The sequence below is a fragment of the Zootoca vivipara genome, chromosome 11 (assembly GCF_965207765.1).
Source record: "Zootoca vivipara chromosome 11, rZooViv2.hap1.1, whole genome shotgun sequence".
NCBI lineage: Eukaryota > Metazoa > Chordata > Lepidosauria > Squamata > Lacertidae > Zootoca > Zootoca vivipara.
This window is the reverse complement of record NC_142594.1, coordinates 10,851,535-10,866,628: the sequence shown is the minus strand read 5'-3', so window position 1 is coordinate 10,866,628 and position 15,094 is coordinate 10,851,535. Positions and strand designations below refer to the sequence as shown.

At 41.7% G+C, this 15,094-nt stretch overlaps 1 protein-coding gene across 5 annotated transcripts in view; it reads right to left on the bottom strand.

Moving 5' to 3' along the window:
• Positions 1 to 15,094, bottom strand: part of ULK4 (unc-51 like kinase 4) — a 169,178-nt gene that overhangs the window by 153,577 nt on the left and 507 nt on the right. For 3 of the 5 annotated variants that reach the window (XM_088653665.1, XM_035128823.3, XM_035128824.3), the window contains exons 2-12: positions 14,495 to 14,640; positions 6,723 to 6,822; positions 6,025 to 6,164; positions 5,787 to 5,946; positions 4,596 to 4,697; positions 3,163 to 3,246; positions 2,890 to 2,965; positions 2,663 to 2,758; positions 2,112 to 2,233; positions 1,020 to 1,089; positions 809 to 914 (exon numbers count right to left, since the gene is read on the bottom strand). In XM_088653665.1, coding sequence (XP_088509791.1) covers positions 809 to 914; positions 1,020 to 1,089; positions 2,112 to 2,233; positions 2,663 to 2,758; positions 2,890 to 2,965; positions 3,163 to 3,246; positions 4,596 to 4,697; positions 5,787 to 5,946; positions 6,025 to 6,164; positions 6,723 to 6,822; positions 14,495 to 14,632 — 1,194 coding nt within the window. In that variant the 5' untranslated portion in view covers positions 14,633 to 14,640. The remainder of the gene's footprint in view (positions 1 to 808; positions 915 to 1,019; positions 1,090 to 2,111; positions 2,234 to 2,662; positions 2,759 to 2,889; positions 2,966 to 3,162; positions 3,247 to 4,595; positions 4,698 to 5,786; positions 5,947 to 6,024; positions 6,165 to 6,722; positions 6,823 to 14,494; positions 14,641 to 15,094) is intronic. The other 2 variants (XM_035128825.3, XM_088653666.1) reach the window with 1 other exon arrangement.

Here is a 15,094-nt window from a genome sequence, read left to right as displayed (position 1 = left end):
CATATAACATAGTTTTCAGGCTGGAACAAATATACTTCCTGTTTTCTTCGTGCCTATTTATCTTCTACTTTAGAGCTTATTGATGGTCCAACCTTTATACTAAAAGTAAAAAGTGTAAAGGACCCCTGGACAGTTATGTCCAGTCGAATTAGACTATGGGGTGCAGCACTCATCTCTGCTTTCTGGCTGAGCCAGAGTTTGTTCACAGACAGCTTTCCAGGTCATGTGACCAGCATGACTAAACCGCTTCTGGTGCAATGGTACACCTTGACGGAGGCCAGAGTGCACGGAAACACCATTTACCTTCCTGCCATAGCAGTACCTATTTATCTACTTGCGCTGGTATGCTTTCGAACTGCTAAATTGGCAGGAGCCGGGACAAGGCGACAGGAGCTCACCTACTGCATCCATTACAGAATCCTAAACATTTATAGTTAGAAATAAGCCCCTCTGAAATAAGATTTCCTTCTGCACAAATGACTACGATTGGGCTGTAATACTGCTTCTTTGCCTTCAGCTCTCTGATAATATCGATCACTAGTTTCTGTTTAATGTATTCCACCAAAACTAGTTTTAACAGGAATTACCAATTGCTGTTTTCTAGTTAATTATAAAGGCCTCATCATTAGCCTCACTCTTCTCTATCTGTGTGCCTCTTCTGACATTGTCAATTATTTTATCACCATCCTTGGCTTTATTAATGCAATTTTTCCCTAGTTGTGATTTGGAAGCTCTTCCTGTTCTGTTTTTCTATAGCAGTCATGTGGAATTCAGCCTCTTGCTTCTGTTTCCTTCAAACTACACTCACCTTTGCTGAAGGACTTGGAGATGCTGTGTGTGCTGAATTTGTAGCTAGAACAGCAGCAGCATTATTTATTTCCACTGTGGTGGTAGTTCTAGGGGTGGGACGAGAACTGAAAGACAATATACGCATATGTATACAAAACGGAATACTTAAATGCAAATTATCCGAACTATTTTCTACAACTTCATTTAAAAGTGTTGTGCTGTCGTCGTACCTGAGAAGAAATATAGATTCATTTGATTCACCATCAACAGCACTTTTAGGGCGTAGTTCTTCTGGATTTTCTTGACAAAGAAAACATTGTAACTATATACCAGCATGAACAATGTATACAATTGTAATGTTTCAAGCATGCATTTTAGTTCTCAGTTTTACATTACAGTGGTACCTCGGAAGTCAAACAGAATCCGTTCCGGAAGTCTGCTTGAATTTCCAAAACGTTCGGAAACCAAGGCGCGGCTTCCAATTGGCTGCAGGGAGCTCCAGCAGCCAATCAGAAGCAGTGGAAGCCATGTTGGATGTTCGGGTTCCAAAAAAACACTCCCAAACTGGAACACTCACTTCCGGGTTTGTGGCGTTCGGGAGCCAAAATGTTAGACTTGCAAGGCGTTTGGGATCCAAGGTACGACTATACATGGTGGCCCGCAAAGCTATTTTCCATAAACTAAATCCACCTGTCAATTGTTCAATCAGGACTAACAAATGTAATTTCCTTGCAGTTGCTTTTGAATCTCTCACTCTGCACCCCCTCTTCTTAGCCCTTTGTTCTTTCTCTCCTTGCCCCCATGCTTTCCATCAGCCCTCCATGTTGGCTCCATGAACCTGCACTGGCAGAAATAACTGCTATTCAGTGTGTGAGGAAAAAACCTTTTTCTCAGCTGATCTGCGAAATGCAGGGGGAAGAAACCTGCCTTTTAGATCAGCAGTGAGATAGACCTCACTTGCATGCAGTGGATGCCTGTAGAATACCAGCTTCCTTGTCTCCAGGCCCCATAAAGATGGAAAAAGAATCTCTTTGCTAGCCCCATGTTTGCTGCTTTGGGAAGTGCCAAGCAATAGGGCTAACAAGCCACTTATGCAGTGGTTCCCCAGGTCCCGACAGGACCCTGCACAAGGGACTGGAACAGGTGGGCAGGACAACACACCTGTCAATCATGTGTTATCATAATAGTGACTAGCAGGTAAGTGGCTCCCACCCACCCGTCAAACCTGGCCCATGAGGCCTATTTTGATAAGAATCTGGCTCAAGAAACCAAAACAGTTCCCAGTCCCTGAACCAATACATAAAACGAAGGTGCAATCTTACCCAGCTTGAAAGATCTGTTAAGTTGATTGTTTTCTGTTCTTGGCAACATAATGTCTGGGAGGCTTTTACTCTCTAATTGAACCTCAGACCCTCCGGGTTCAAGCAGTCCAGCCTTTTTGCTGCTGTTCAAACAATTGACAATGAAATGTACTTTGCAGGCAATGCAAATTTCTCTGCATTTTATTCCAGTCAGATCCTTAAACAACTGCAAAATTACCTTTTTACTTATTTATATATAGACAAGCAATTTTTTATTTAATTCATTTATGTTCCACTCTTCTTGTCCAAGGATATCAGCTACAATGCCAGGACAGTAGCTCTCTAAAAACAGGGCTACAGCCAAGGGTGAAGCCATATTGTTCTGTTGCAGCAAAAACAGGGAATCTTGTGACATCATAAAAACTAGCAATGTTGTGGCAAAAGCATTCGAGGGACAGAACCCACATTGTCAGAAATCTTTAGCCTCATGCATACAGCCTCATGCATACAATATGTTTGTTAAGCAACATAATTCAAAATTTCAAATTAATTTTAAACTGAGTCTACTGTACCTGGAGCTTGTTTCTTGGCTGGAGATCATGTCACTGGAAATTTGGATAAAAGCATCTTTCCAGAAAGGATGCTGTAACAGCTTGGCCCAAGTCAATCTTTAAATAAAATAGGAAAATACATATACAATCCTCTCAAACAGTACCAATTTAAATTCCACGAACTTCTAGATTTTTTTTAATCAGTGTGTATCATTAATAAATAGCCAGATCTTCAATAATAATTTTACCTCTTCTGAGGATCCTTTTGAAGTAAAGAATCAAGCAAGTTAAGGAAGTCTGAAGATGGTTCTAGAGGTGCTGATCCTGTAAGATAATGAAACTACTGTATTCTATTTTAGAACAAATATGATTTTACTAACTACCCAAATCTAAAAACAGCAACATAAAAGAATTCATATATTAACTTCTTAAGGAGGGAATGCATGGAATCATTCACTCATTTGTCCCACTTTATAAACTTATAAAATTATTTTCACCATCATTTATCTAAGGAACAATACCTTGCTGTGTAGGTGGGAAAGGATCTTCATGTAAAATCTGTTCTGCTAATTCAGTAACACTTTCGGAGAAGAATGGAGGTCTTCCTATAAACAGAAGTAGGTAAGATTTCAGTAAAACGTGAATAAGCATCAGAACAATTAAGTTTTCTTTGCATCAGCCAAGAGTTATTACAAGTCCATTTAAGAGAACATAATAAAAATAGAAAGTTGGCAGCATTATACCAATTGATTTCTAAAAACAGCATTTTTAATCTGTTTTGCTTAAGGCTCTTAACCGCAAGAAACACTGAGTTACACCTATAATTCATAAAAGGATATACAATAGGGGGAGGGGACCAAACTAAACAAGATGCAGAAGATCACATCCCAAGCCTTTCGGGGGGGAAAGCAGCCACAGGAAGGCCTGAAAGGGATCTGGGCAGAAGCAAGAAAGGGTGGGGGAATCTTTCCTCTGTGCCATTCTCATAGTTTAAACACCCACCCACCAAAAAAACCCTATACTATTTGACCTACTGGCAGAAGACAACTTTTTTGGGGGGGAGGAAAGAGCTAAAAAGTTAATGTCAGAAGATGAAATCACAAATTATTCACATCTTATTCAGTTAGGGCCTAACAGATTGTCAGTTAATCTTCTTCTTCCATCCCCCCTCTGAAATGCTGTGGCGGCGGCAGCCACTCCTCACTATCATACAACAAAGGTCCACAGAAGACAACCATAAACCAGCAAAGTGGGTTATGATGACTGTAGCTCAGGCATCCCCAAACTTTGGCCCTCCAGATGTTTTGGACTATAATTCCCATCTTCCCCCGACCACTGGTCCTGTTAGCTAGGGATCATGGGAGTTGTAGGCCAAAACATCTGGAGGGCCGCAGTTTGGGGATGCCTGCTGTGGCTGAACAGTCACTTGGGATATGATTTGAAATTTAATCTGAGTGTTCATTTTATTTATTTTACTTTTATGTACTGAACAAAAATTATAAGTCACATGATTGTAAAATAACTGTCTAATCTAAGTGATTTACATGAATATGAAATAAAGCATTAAAATTATATTTATAATGGAGAAGGTTCGTAGCAACAACTTTAACCTAAAAAAACCAAGGAAAAAACCAAGGGCTGAGATTATCCTAGTCTGATTCTGAGATTAAATTCTACCTGCCTCTCCATACATTTCAGTTCCTTAGACACAATCATCTTTACACTGAAAGTACATTTCAATGTCTTGCCACGTGTCTCGCTGCTTATTCTACTAAGTAACTGTATTAATGACTAGACAAATTAGATGTTCGCAGCTCTATTAATAGCAAAGGAACCTACACAGGTTCATAAATGGAACATCTCCATCTTCATGTTCCTGAATAGTATTAGCATTTATAACACTAATTAACACTGTAACGTAATGCTAATCATGTTAGTATAAATAATATAATACCTGAAAACATTTCATATAACAAACAGCCCAATGCCCATAGATCACTGGCTATAGAGAAGTCGCTTCCTTCTATCACTTCTGGAGCAATATATGACAGTGTACCTACAAAATAAAGTCATGAATAGTGATTGGCTCTAATTTTGTAATAAACATCCTTTCAAAAGTCACCAACATTTTTATCCAATAGTGGGTGGTCTTGCAAGGTAGGATCACTCATCTGACCTCCAGATGGTAATGTTACTGCTTACTGGGAGGTAGAGGGGGAAAGATGAAGCCATGGGGAGCTTGGCAACAGGTGCGCTGGATTTGCCCCACCAGTGCATTTGCACCATGCCAACCTCACCCCTCGCTTTCTACCTCCTGATAAACAGCAGTGATACAACTGACTGGTGGTGTCCCACCCTGGTGTCCACCACTGCTTTCATCTTAAACTCATTTCTGGGATACTCAAAGGAATTTCAGACTGATTTTCTTCTAAGGCTTTGCTAATGCAATAGGGTACAGTAAACCTACCCAGAGCAGCTCCATTAATCACAGAGGAACAAGCAAGCAGGAAGAAGGGTAAACGCAAAGACTGAGTGCACTCTACTTTGTCTAGCCCTGCACCTTACAACAGCAGGAAGTGGAAGAACTGGAGAGTTCAGGGAAGGAGACTGGGGTAATATGGCACCCAGCATTTATCTGATGAAGCCACACAACTCTGCTCTTTGAAAACGTAACTGCCTGGTATGACTTTGCACTGAGGAAACACCCCTAAGAGCTTACTAGTGACACTAATTAGCACAACCAATGGTGAAGAATGATGGGAGCTGTAGCAACATATTGAGGGCCACAGATGCCCTATCCATCAAATGTAGAATCACTGCTTTCAATAAGGCAGGGTAAGATATCACTGATTTAGTTCCCCATTTTAAGTTTTTAAAAATAGAACCATTACACAATTTTAATTACCACTCTGTCTTTTGCTACTGTTGTCCTTACCAGTGATGGAGGAAGCCGCTCAGGCACCTGGAGCGGCAAACATGATGTGCACCCAGGGGCGGGGGGTCGCTACGTAGCATGCATGTGCGGCGTCGCTACGTACGACACATGCCACGGTGGGGTACTGCCTTGTCACCCCCAGAGACGTGGCACCGGGAGCGCACTGCCCCCACGTTGCAACGCCACTGGTCCTAACATATTGCAATGTACCTCTGAATCTGTTCTTCAGATTTTGTCTTGAGTTTTCATCACCATCACCTCCTCCGTCTTCAGTTCCAATTAAAGCAAAAAATTCCTCCAAGTTTTCACCTTCCGCTTTAGCCAAGCAAAAGTTACTGAACTTCAGTGTACCAGGCCCTTCAAGGAGAATCTGTAAGGCATATCAATTAGTGATTTCTTGAATATATATATATATATTAAGTTGTTTTCAGAAATCATTCCCTCTTACCTTCCCAGGTGTAAGGTCACAGAAGAGAATTCCGAGGTTGTGAATATGATGGAGTCCAGTAACCAAATCCACACCAAATTCTCTCACAACCACCTCAGGTAGACATTCATCTTGAGTAATTACCATTTCCAGTGATCCACCTGTAAGGCATTTATGAATATTCTGCTATGAAGTTTTTTTTAAAAATCAAATTAACTGACCTCTGTTGTACTATGTAAAATTTTATCCTTAAGCTTTTTCTGACAAAATAGGCATACAAAACCTTTGATCTACACTGGCCACCTGTGATTCCTAGCATGCAGTATTCAGAGCCATAATGCCTCTGACGCTGGAGGTAGAAAGAACGATTGGTCTTACTTGAAGTATACATTTAAAAGTGGAGCACCGGAGCCAATGGAGTAAGTTTTATTTTTTGCCAATTACTGTTGTCTATGCTCTGGTAACCTCTAGGTTAGATTACTGCAACACATTATACGTGGGCAAGGCTGCTTGAGCATATAACACCAATCCTGGCCCGATTGCACTGACAGCAATATGAGAACAGGCCTTTTCTGTGGTAGCTTCCCACTTGTGAACTTTTGATTGGACCTAGTAAAATGGAGGTGGGGAGTCTAGGGACCAAATCCATCCCTCAAGGCTTTTCTAGATGGCCCTTGGGAAACCACGGTCACAAAACACTGTGTTTAACAGCTGCTTACCTGTGCACAATTCCACTACAAGCCAGAGGTGATTGCTTGTTTCATACCATTCATGAAAAGTTACTATGTTCTTGTGCCTAATTTCATGAGTAAGGCGCACCTGCAACAGATTATCCACACATGAGTTAGTTTGGGCTGAGGATGGGACAGGCACAAAATGGAACAGTAGCCCTTTAGAAGTCGGAATTCAAGAGATGTCTATGCAAAAAGCAATGAAGCAGGCTAGAATTCCTCCAGTCCCCATGGGAAAGGCACAAGAGGATGGTAACAGATTAATACATTTGTGAAAAATGTTGGGGTGGATTCATTATGTTCCAAGAAAAGTACAAAACAAAAGGTGTGATTTATGGTTTACAGATTGTGAAGTTTCATGAAAGAAAAGGATTGAACAAAACACTGAAGGTCCATGGCTATTTATTTATTTATTTTAAGTTTGAGATTAGTAAATTAAAAACATTTTTTGAAACCATAAATTGCCCTGTGGCAATTAGTCTTTGTAGCAAAGGTGAAAAGGGAACCAAATCCATCCATATATACCATATATTACTCTTGCTTCTCATCCCCAACAGAGTTAATCCAGAGAGAGAGAACAAGAGCCTTTCAGTAAAATAGGTATTGATTAAGCAATTGCCAAATCAGTTTCAGACAAAACTGTGGCACACAAAAATCCTGCGGAAGTTGCTGTCTTTTTGTGCCAAGCTCTCTTCACACTATCGTAATAGATCTATACAGCAGCAGCATCTTTCTCCAGCACATCTGAATTACAGCTGTAGTGAATTCTCCAGAGATCTATGTAATGACTGTTTACCTCATAAAAATCACCAGCAGTTGTTGCATTTACACAGAATTATTTTTCCAGAATGCAAGCTATTTCTTACGAAACAATCATAAAGCATACAATAAACACTCAGGGTGCCCACCATAATTATCCAATCTGAGCACACCCAACATTTAAGAGGAAAAAGGAGTACTGGTATCTAGATTCTGTTAAAGAACCCCTTTAAAACACAGCTATGAGCTATGCCATGCAGGGCTACCCAAGATGGACAGGTCATAGTGGAGAGTTTTGATTAAACGTGATCCACCTAGAGCAGGAACTGGCAGGCCACCCCAGTATCCCTGCCAAGAAAACTCCATGGACAAAGACAAGAGGCATATAAAAGTTATGATGCTGGAAGATGAGCCCCTCAGGTTGGAAGGCGTCCAACATGCTACTGAGGAAGAGCAGAGGACAAGAACAAGTAGATTCAGAGCTGATGAAGTGGCTGGGCCAAAGCTGAAAGGTCGCTCAGATGCAGATATGCCTGGAAGCAAAAGAAAAGTCCAATGCTGTAAAGAAAAGTATTGCATCGGAACCTGGAATGTAAGAACCATGAACCTTGGTAAGCTGGATGTGTCAAAAATGAGACGGCAAGAATATTGACATCCTGGGCATCAGTGAACTAAAATGGACGGGAATGGGTGAATTCAGTTCAGGTGACCATCATATCTACTACTGTGGGCAAGAATCCCGTAAAAGAAATGGAGTGGCCCTCATAGTCAACAAAAGAGTGGCGAAAGCTGTACTGGAATGCAATCTCAAAAATGATAGAATGATCTCAATACGAATCCAAGGCAGACCTTTTAACATCATAGTAATCTAAGTTTATGCACCAACTACCGGTGCTGAAGAAAGTGAAATTGACCAATTCTATGAAGACTTACAACACCTTCTAGAAATGACACCAAAGAAGGATGTTCTTCTCATTACAGGGGGTTGGAATGCTAGAGTAGGGAGTCAAGAGATAAAAGGAACAACTGGCAAGTTTGGCCTTGGAGTTCAAAACGAAGCAGGGCAAAGGCTAATAGAGTTCTGTCAAGAGAACAAGCTGGTCATCACAAACACTCTATTCCAACAACACAAGAGATGACTCTACACATGGATATCACCAAATGGACAGCATCGAAATCAGATTTATTATATTCTCTGCAGACAAAGATGGAGAAGCTCTATACAGTCAGCAAAAAACAAGACCTGGAGCTGACTGTAGCTCAGATACCTGTAATCAGTTTCTTATAGCAAAATTCCAGCTTAAACGGAAGAAAGTTGAAAAAACCACTGGGACAGTAAGACACAATGCAAATCAAATCCCTTATGAATACACAGTGGAAGTGAGGAACAGGTTTAAGGATTTAGATTTGGTAGACAGAGTGCCTGAAGAACTATGGATGGAGGCTCGTAACATTATACAGGAGGCAGCAACGAAAACCATCCCAATGAAAAGGAAATCCAAGAAAGCAAAGTGGCTGACCAATGAGGCCTTACAAATATTGGGGGAGAGAAGGCAAGCAAAATGCGAGGGAGATAGTGAAAAACACAGGAAATTGAATGAGGATTTCCAAAAAAGAGCAAGGAGAGACAAGAGGGCCTTCTTAAACGAGCAATGCAAAGAAATAGAGGAAAACAACAGAACGGGAAAAACCAGAGATCTGTTCAAGAAAATTGGAGATATAAAAGGAACATTCCGTACAAAGATTACCATAATAAAGGACAAAAGTGGAAAGGACCTAACAGAAGCAGAAGACATCAAGAAGAGGTGGCAAGAATACACAGAGGAATTATACCAGAAAGATATGGAGGTCTCGTACACCTCAGGTAGTGTGGTTGCTGACCATGAGCCAGACATCTTGGAGAGTGAAGTCAAATGGGCCTTAGAAAGCACTGCTAATAACAAGGCCAGTGGAAGTGATGATATTCCAGCTGAACTATTTAAAATCTTAAAAGATGCTTTTTTTTAATTAAAGGTTTTCTTGGGAAGAAAAGGGGAAGACAGGTAGATGGGGGGAGGGTGGGGTGGGGAGTCCATGTTTACTTCTGACAGGTCTTTCCAGTGTCTGGTTATGGTGTTTCTGGTTGCTGAGAGTAAGTGTTTTCCATCCCTCTGACCTTCGTAAGGAATTTGGCGGTTGCTAGGGGAGTAAATGGCAACCCCCTACCCTCTCCGGGGGTTACGGAGAGGGGCCGCTGGCCCGCGATGCCCCTAGACCCACTCCGACTGTTTATGGAGTGGGGGGAGCTTGGGCTGAAAAGCACTTACGAGGGCCAGGACTCCCGGACGCTAATCTGCATGGCGGGGATTTCCATGGTTAAAGAAGATAATTAGGCTTAAATCTATGGACATACTTCAGAAGGAGGGGAAGAAGCGCTGTTTACTGCTGAGAAATCTATGCTGCTGAGGGAGAGGAGTTAAAGGCTGTATATCATCTGGAAGAAGGATTGATGGGGACGGAGCGATAAGGGAATGGAGTTTTATTTTTCTTCATATGAGTTACTTCGTACCTTCCCGGACGCGATGTCCTGGCTTGTTTGGAGTGAAAGAGAAGCAAAAGACTGTGTGAGTTGAACTTTATAAACTGTTGTTACTGAGCATATTTTTTAAAGATGTGGAGTTGCCGATGAGAAAAGCCCCCCCCCCAAGTCGGACGGAAGGAGTCCTGGACGCGTTCGGAGGATTTATGAGCTGTGACGCACTTTGAATTGGAGCAGCGACCTGAAGCTAAGTTCAGCTATAGGGCAAGGAGATCCGACACTTCCGGTTCGTCGCGGCGGTGAGAAGGACGCAGGGACCTTCGCGTGCCGAGGTCCCTGGCTTCTCGGAGGGGGGGGAAGTCCGCAGAGCGAGCGGACTCCCCGTAAAAACATCGGATCGAGAGTTCCGATGACTCAGGAGCCCAGCGGCCGCTCCGTTTGGCGGATCCCCCGCCGCCCGAGAGCTCAATAGAGCGATCGTGAGCCGGCGGGGTTGAACCGCGGGAGCCATTTTGGGCCACATCTTGCCTCCGGGAAGCGAAGCTCCGAGTCCTGACCCGGCAAGCGGCGGATTCTTCTGATTTGAAACTAAAGATTCCTAAAGAAGTAAGTGGAACTTTGATTTGGACCTTAAATTTGCTGATTGGAAAATAGGAGAGACTTTAAAGAAACGGAAGCCGGTCTCTTCCTAATGGGAAACTGGGAGGCGTTTGGAAAAAAAAATCCTAAGCCGCATAACAAAAGAATTTGAAACTGTGGACCCGAGAGGGAAAAAAGACTTTTTGGAACCATCTCAGCCCCTGAGTCCGGCACCCCTTGAGGTACAGCGGTATTAAAGAGAAGAGCGTTTTGACAGCTGTCAAAAGCTGTCAAACTGTCAAAAGACCGGGTGGATTGATTGCACTGCTGTGAACAGGAAAAATTGTTTGGAATTGTCAAAGAATTACTTAAATTGGAAGTAAGAATGGATTTGGGACTGAGTTAAGAACTAAGAAAAAGAACAGCCAAAATGGAGTCGATCGTCTGAGAAAGGAATTTTCCAGTACCCATTGTTCCCTACACCCTGTTTATCTGCGGTTACGAGAGGTATGAAAACAAAACTTTCTCGAGCCTTCCAGGAAGACTGTGCTGAACTACTTGCTGTCATGGGAAGATTTTTACAAGGAACGGCAACATCCCAGCTCACCACCATTTGAGATTGAAGTCCAAGTCCAGGACTTAGAGGTTAATTCAAATTTGGAGATTATTGACTCTGAGACTGTGGGCGATAAGAAACAATTTGAAGAGGACTTGGACTATGACAAATTTGTTTGGGATGAAGCAAAAGATGACCTCCAAAAGGGAGAAAAACAAGCAGAACAAGAAGATGAGAGACAAAGGGACTTAAAGTCTAATGGAATTGAAGATCCTGGAAGGGTTAAAATGTGGAGTGGGGTTTTTGTGGGATGGGAAGGACAGGGGCAAAGGGGGGCAAAGGTCTGGAGATGGATTTGGGAAAGAATGGGTGTGGGGTAAAAACTTTAGTTAAAAGGTATTGTTTTGGTCTCTGAAAGACGGTTTTCGAAATCTTGGCTTGACAATGGAAACGCTGAACCAATTGGGGGAAAAAGACTTGGGGAGAGGAAATGGAATGCAAAAAGAAAGGGAAAAAAAGTTATGTTTCCTTAAGGGAGTATAAGAATGGTTGGGAAAGAACTTTTAAGTGATTGTAAATTATTGCAGGTTAAGTGAGGTGTTTAGGCAGAAAGCTGCCCACCCTCCTCTTCTTATTCTGAGGCACTCAGTGGCAGGGGGTGCCCAGATGGGTGAGGAGGAAATGGAACCTTGGAAGTGCTGTTACCCTGCAGGTACCTCTTGTGGCAGGAGGGGACCTGTGGGGGGACAGCATGAAAAAGGAGGAGGATTGAGTTAATATTATAAGATTAAGATTTGAAACTGAGTTGGAAAATTCGCCACAAGTAATCAGTTTTTGTTGGAAAACCATTAGGAAGACCACCGAGGGAGTCGCAATTAAGATGTTAAAATAATAAGAACTGGGAAGTTTGAATTCTTCCCATTTTTTTTCTTCTGTTTTTTCTTTTGTTTTTTCTTTCTTTCTTTCTCTTTTAGGTTTGTTAATATGATTATGAAAGAGTTGGGGGATGCAGATCCCCATAACTCTTCCCTACCTGTTCTCTCAGTGGCAGGGGGGGGATATGGGGGGAGGAGGGAGGGGGGAAGCAGAACTCAATTCATAATTGGACCCCTTTGATTCTTAAAGCACACGGGTCCTACTGGTGGCAGAAGTGGACCGGTGTGTGGAGGGAAAACGAAGGGACAGGGTTATACTGTATGTTTTGTTCTGTAAAATCAATAGAAATTTCCTTAAAAAAAAAAAGGAGATCCATTAATTTACCAAGAGTTTATGGTTTGATGTTTGGGTCTTCTGCCTGGAAAAGCTGTAAATTTTATAAAGATCGTTAATCTTCATGGCTATGAGAGAAAACGAAAGTGATTTGAGCTTTTTAAGATGGCGCTGCTTCGACGCAACAGGGAGCTACAGACTAAGAAGATTTATGGGGAGGCTGGACTGATTAACCCACACAGGAGAAAGAACATTTGTGAAACCTCGTTTGATATTTATCTCAGCAGCTGGGAAACAATCGGTTGAAAGTGGAAAACATCTATGTGACTGTAAGGGGAAGATCTGGATTATTATGAACTTGGAGGACGATTTGAACTTTAGAAAAAAGACGGCAGTGGACGGTTGCGAGGAATCCCCAATTTCTTGAAGCATGGGAACCCAAATAAAAAATTCTTTAGACGATTTGGCATAACATTCGGTTTGATTGATATATATATGTGTATAATTTGAAATAATGAATGTGATATAATTGGTTTTAATTGGAAAATTAATAAAATATATTTTTTAAAAAAAGATAGTAAGTGGGTTATGAGTTCTTTGTGATGCAGGTGGGCATTATTGTCTTGGAAGATGTTTAGCAAGGCCAATTCTGGGGTTATTTCTAATGTTTGCTGGGTTATTTTACATATTTCTCTTAAAAGATGAGGCTGTTAAGGTGCTACATTCAATATGCCAGCAAGTTTGGAAAACTCAGCAGTGGCCAGAGGATTGGAGAAGATCAGTATACATCCCAATCCCAAAGAAGGGCAGTGCCAGAGAATGCTCCAACTACCGCACAATTGCGCTCATTTTACACACTAGCAAGTTATGCTTAAAATTCTACAAGGCAGGCTTAAGCAGTATGTGGACCGAGAACTCCCAGAAGTGCAAGCTGGATTTCGAAGGGGCAGAGGAACCAGAGACCAAATTGCAAACATGCGCTGGATTATGGAGAAAGCTAGAGAGTTCCAGAAAACATCTACTTTTGCTTCATTGACTATGCAAAAGCATTTGGCTGTGTCGACCACAGCACTCTATGGCAAGTTCTGTTAGAACTGGATATGAATAACTGATTGGTTCAAAATTGGGAAAGGAGTACGACAAGGCTGTATATTGTTTCCCTGCTTATTTAATTTATATGCAGAATTCATCATGCGAAAGGCTGGACTGGATGAATCCCAAGCCAGAATTAAAATTGCCAGAAGAAATATCAACAACCTCAGATTTGCTGATGACACAACCTTGATGGCAAAAAGTGAGGAGGAATTAAAGAACCTTTTAATGAGGGTGAAAGAGGAGAGTGCAAAATATGGTCTGAAGCTCAACATAAAAAAAAACAACCTAAGATCATGGCCACTGGTCCCATCACCTCCTGGCAAATAGAAGGGGAAGAAATGGAGGCAGTGAGAGATTTTACTTTCTTGGGTTCCATGATCACTGCACATGGTGACAGCAGTCACCTGCTTCTTGGGAGAAAAGCAATGACAAACCTAGACAGCATCTTAAAAAGCAGAGACATCACCTTGCCGACAAAGGTCCGTATAGTTAAAGCTATGGTTTTCCCAGTAGTGATGTATGGAAGTGAGAGCTGGACCATAAAGAAGGCTGATCACCAAAGAATTGGTGCTTTTGAATTATGGTGCTGGAGGAGACTCTTGAGTGTCCCATGGACTGCAAGAAGATCAAACCTATCCATTCTGAAGGAAATCAGCCCTGAGTGTTCACTGGAAGGAAGCTGAGGCTCCAATACTTTGGCCACCTCATGAGAAGAGAAGACTCCCTGGAGAAGACCCTCATGTTGGGAAAGATTGGGGGCACAAGGAGAAAGGGACGACAGAGGATGAGATGGTTGGAATGTTCTTGAAGCTACCAACGTGAGTGTGACCAAACTGCGGGAGGCAGTGGAAGACAGGAGTGTCTGGCGTGCTCTGGGTCCATGGGGTCACAAAGAGTCGGACATGACTAAATGACTAAACAACAACAAATTTGGAACATGGATTTTGTTCAAAATTATTGTGGACCTTTTCAACGTTTGTATCTGAAAATATGTTGAATAATTTCATTTACATCTCTTTCTAAAATAATCAATGTAGTTCTTACCCAGTTTGTTAGTTCAGCTCTCTTGCATTTCTCAGTGCACAAAATAGCCACAAAATTAATAGTTCCTTTTCTTCTGCCTTTATATACAACCGTTTTGCTTCCTCTTCCAATCTCTTCATACAAAATAAAGTTCTCCATAATAAAATCTGTATACATAAAGTAAATCAAAGCCACAAAATTATAACTTCAAAATGAAAGGAAAACTCCTCTAAAATTTAATATAAGAATGAACACCTTGGTTTTTTGAATAACATAACCTACAAAATGTTATTAGGCATGTAGTTTTACATAGTCTTTAATAGAGTAAGTTACACTAGAGAATGAGAACCTGTGGCCCTCCAGAGGTACCTAGAGCCCAACTCTCATCTGCCTCAGCTAGCAGAGCCAACTTCTGGAGGACCACCAGTTTCTCATCCCTGACATGCAGAACAACCTACAACTAAGGGAGCCTGAGCAACACAATTATTTTACATCTGATGACTTTAATGTTCATGACGAGAGCCTGAGAACTAGTAATCTAAGTGACATAACACCCAAGAATAAGCTGTACCTTCTTTATAAAGGACTAGGATAAAAGCCATTTTTAATTGTTGATTATTT